Genomic DNA, 3947 nt, shown 5'->3' on the forward strand with positions numbered 1-3947 from the left:
TTAACGGCTGATAAAAGTGACAGAGGACACAGATATGGGCAGTGTGGAAGCCTCTACTGTATCAAATTGACATAGGAATAACAGAGAGTTGGCCATTCTAAGGTAAAAACCCAGCGCATACAGTGTTCATGTTTTGTTTTTTTTCATCCAGACGGCTTCCCGCGCCCCCCCTGCAATGACACGGCACCCCCCTGGGGGGCGCGGCCCACAGTTTGGGAACCTCTGGATTACGTTTCAAATCCCAACAGGCGGGCTGTTAGTCGAGATTTAAAGGAACTCAGTGTTTCAGCTGTTCTGGTTCTGGGGATGCAGAGCAGAACCAGAAGACCTGATGATTCTGGAAGGTTGGTACAGCAACAGCAGATCTTTAATGTACTGTGGTGCTAAGCCGTTCAGTGATTTATGTGACGATCTTTATTTCTTGGTTTCTTCTTTGTCCTGGTTCCCCGTGAGTCTCTCTGATGTCCTGTCCTCCCTGTTGATTGATCCCAGCTGTGTCTAGTTTCCCTGATTACCCTCCCTGTGTGTTTAAGTCCACCTGTGTCCTTTGTCTCTTGTCGGGTCCTTGCTTCGTCAGCGTCAGTCTGTCAGCGTGTTAGTTGTCACAGTATAACTGGTTAAGTCCTGTGTCGGCTCTCGTTTTTCAGTCGCTACTGGTAATTAGCTGTATGCTATTCTCTCTGCCATGCCGCCTGTTCTGGACTGTTTTGAGCTCTCATCATTAAACTCATCATTTTCTTCACAACCTGGGTTCCTGCGTTCTCATCTCTCCACCGCAAACCACCAAATCTTGACAATTTATAAACTAACAGTATTTTAAAGTCTATTCTCTGAGCTTCAGGTGTGTTATGTGCTCCATCTTCCTGGTTTTAGTGAGACCACCAGCAGCAGCGTCTGGATCAGCTGCAGCTGTTTGATTTGTTGAACAGACCTGTGAAGACGCTGCTGCAGTAATCAATGCGACTAAAGATAAATGCAAATGAGGCTTGAGCATTGTTCTATGTGCTTTTTAAAACTCTTTATCTAAAATAAAGATGGTAGCACTTTATTTGAAGGGGGTTGAATAAGACTGTCATAAACATAACACCTGTCATGAACATCAATAAGTCTTCATGAATAGCTATGACTGTTGTTATAAAGCGTCATTCGGTAAATAATGACACTTTAAATACAAAGTTGACATTATTCAAAATGTCTTTGTTATGACAACTTGTCATTAACCAAGAAATCATGATCTAACATAAATTTGTCATAATAGTAGTCATAATGATTTAATTATTACACTTAGGGCTGTTGCAAACGAATATTTTAGTAATTGAGTAATCTATCGATTATTCTTACGATTAATCGAGTAATCGGATAAAAAAAATTATAAAATNGGAGGAGGCAGACGAGGACCTGCTGTTTGAGTGAAGCCCCCCCATCTAACCCCTGCAGCCCGACACTCATCATCCTGCTATTTATTCTGTGCCTCTCTGGCTGTGTTTCAGACAAGTGATGAGAGTGATTTATTTCATCTTAACTTCCTGTTATGATGAAATAAAATCCTGGTTTGCATCAAATTAAGCAGCGAGTTTTTACTCATTGGCGCTAAATCTAAAGTCAACAACTTTTCCCTCACAACTGACAGTTCTCTGGTCTCTCCAAGCCCTCAGGTTAAAAGTCTGGCTGTCATTCCTGACAGTACTCTTTCTTTTCAACTGCAATTCTCTCCTGGTTGCACTGCCTCAAACATATAGCTGTAACCTTCAGCTGGTTCAAAACTCTGCAGCTTGCATCATTAGGAAAACGGCCGCGTTTCACCACATCACTCCAAGTTTACAACAACTTCACTGGCTTCCTGTTGCATTCAGAATTCAGTCTAAAATCTGTTGTTCACATTCAAGGCAGTTCACAACCTTGCCCCTCCTTTTCTGTCTGATCTTCTGCATGTCACCACCCGTTCCCTTCGCTCTTCCTCTTCCCTCCGCCTCAGTGTGTCTCAGCACCCTGGGGAAAGAGCCTTCTCTTACCCAACATCATCTGGACTTTCCTAAACTGTTTAATGACTCAGTGACATTAATTTGTATAAACTTCTCAGAAAATAAACACAAATACGGCATTCAGTAAATAGACAATTAGATGTTTTCTACCTGATTTAGTATCATGTTTAATAAGGTGTAAGTAAATATCTGTTTGTCTTTGGGTGGATAGGAAGTTCATGTTGGTCTGTGGAAGGTGTGTGTGAAGCCGAGCACTGGACCGCAGGTGTGTGGAACGTATGAAAGCACCCTGAATGTCTCACCACCTCATTCCACCCGGGCCTTGACCGTCATCAGCTGCATGCTGGGTGTTCTCAGCCTCGTCGTCCTGTTCTTTGGTTCCGACTTCACCACATATGTCCAGAACGACACCAAACCCAAATTGATAAGGGCAGCTGGAGGGGGCCTGCTGGCGGCCGGGATGCTGGTGATCATCCCGGTCATCAGGGAGATAAGTGGTGGAGTGGGATTGACAAAGGGAGCGAGCATCTACATCGGCATCCTAGCTGGTTTGATGCTGATTGTGACTGGAGGTGTGCTCAGCTACTTAGCCAGATCCAGCAGCTCTGGAGGAATTACCAATTGCTTCGGCAACAGAGCTTAAACTAAAAAAAAACGAAATTTTGAGTTTTTATGGAAGGGACTGGTGTCCAATAGACGGGTAGACAAGGCAGACGATTTGGTAAAAACTGGGAAGATGACATGAAATGATAATTTCTGTACTTTTATCAAGTACATGTTTTCTGTAACACATCTTTTATTTTTCTTTGGCAAAATTCCTAGTATTTTTCTTAAAATCTCTGTTAAAATCAAACTTCATGAAGATCCTGAGTATAAAAATAATTTTAAAAAACATAAATGTCTGAATGCAGGAAAATTTGATTTCAATGACCTATTGATGTATTTTTTAAATTTGCTTATTAAATCCATTTTATGTTTTTTCATGCTTTCTCAATTCCAGATTAAAAACCAGTCAACATAATTACTAACCAGATTTGCTTTAATTTCATGATGTTTCTCATTTTTCTGCTTTACTTTCTATTGATAAAACATTTACTGTAACTATTTCTGTTTTTGTACAATAATCACAACAGATCATCATATTTGGTCAGATTCAGATGTGATTGGAAAATTAAATTAGATCAAAAAATAAAAAAGCTTTTTTTTTTCTACAAACAAAAAATGTAAGCAACTTTCAGAAAACTTTACTTCGGCTGTTTGATTCTTCATCTTTGACTCATATACAAAATATTGCTTTACAAAATGATGCCCATGCTTCAAATAAAGTGCTACTGTCTGACTTCTTTACCTCTGAGTTTTTCTTCCTTTTGTTAAACTTTCAGATCTGCACATTACAGTTTAAATAAAAAATATCCTAAAATCTTCACAAACTGTTTATTCATATCCAGCATTTTGGTTTCACCAGATTTTAGACAAAACCAAAACTTTCCACTTAAAGTTCACCAAAATTGATTTCATGAAGCTTTTCTGGATGATCTGAGGATTTATTGGATGGATGTTGAGTCGTGGTTTTAGTGACGCAGCTGAAGGAGAAAATGCAAATGATTTATGTTTATTAATAGTTCTTGGAAGAAGTATCCAAAGTTGTTCTGCTTTATAAATAGTCTCTGATCAATATAAACTAGAATAATCCATTACTGTACAAATCTTCCTCTGAATTTCCCCTGCAGAACAGCGACCCCTGCTGACTCCTTTTTGTACATATTCACTCTACCAGAATGCTTCATCTGTTTTTTTCATGTGTTTTTGGGATAGAATAAAAATAATCTCCTTTATTTTGACAAAAATAAAACAAACTTTTCCTCTACTTTATTTCTAATAACTTGGCATTAATATAAAGAATAGAAATGGACATTAGTTCACAATAAAACGATTTAATTTGATGAACTGTATGAAAGTGATAAA

At 39.0% G+C, this 3947-nt stretch overlaps 3 protein-coding genes across 4 annotated transcripts in view; all 3 read left to right on the forward strand.

Annotated features, from left to right (window-relative positions):
• LOC103144965 (claudin-4-like) overlaps positions 1–3327 on the forward strand; it is a 7618-nt gene extending 4291 nt beyond the window's left edge. The window contains exon 3 of the mRNA XM_007562158.2: positions 2194–3327. Within this exon, the coding sequence (XP_007562220.1) occupies positions 2194–2625 (432 nt within the window). The 3' untranslated portion in view covers positions 2626–3327. The remainder of the gene's footprint in view (positions 1–2193) is intronic.
• LOC103145014 (claudin-4-like) overlaps positions 1–3947 on the forward strand; it is a 129574-nt gene that overhangs the window by 41440 nt on the left and 84187 nt on the right. The gene's annotated exons all lie outside the window — the stretch shown is intronic.
• Positions 1–3947, forward strand: part of LOC103144968 (claudin-4-like) — a 104374-nt gene that overhangs the window by 28910 nt on the left and 71517 nt on the right. The gene's annotated exons all lie outside the window — the stretch shown is intronic.

The sequence above is a fragment of the Poecilia formosa genome, unplaced genomic scaffold (assembly GCF_000485575.1).
Source record: "Poecilia formosa unplaced genomic scaffold, Poecilia_formosa-5.1.2 Scaffold134, whole genome shotgun sequence".
Classification (NCBI taxonomy): domain Eukaryota; kingdom Metazoa; phylum Chordata; class Actinopteri; order Cyprinodontiformes; family Poeciliidae; genus Poecilia; species Poecilia formosa.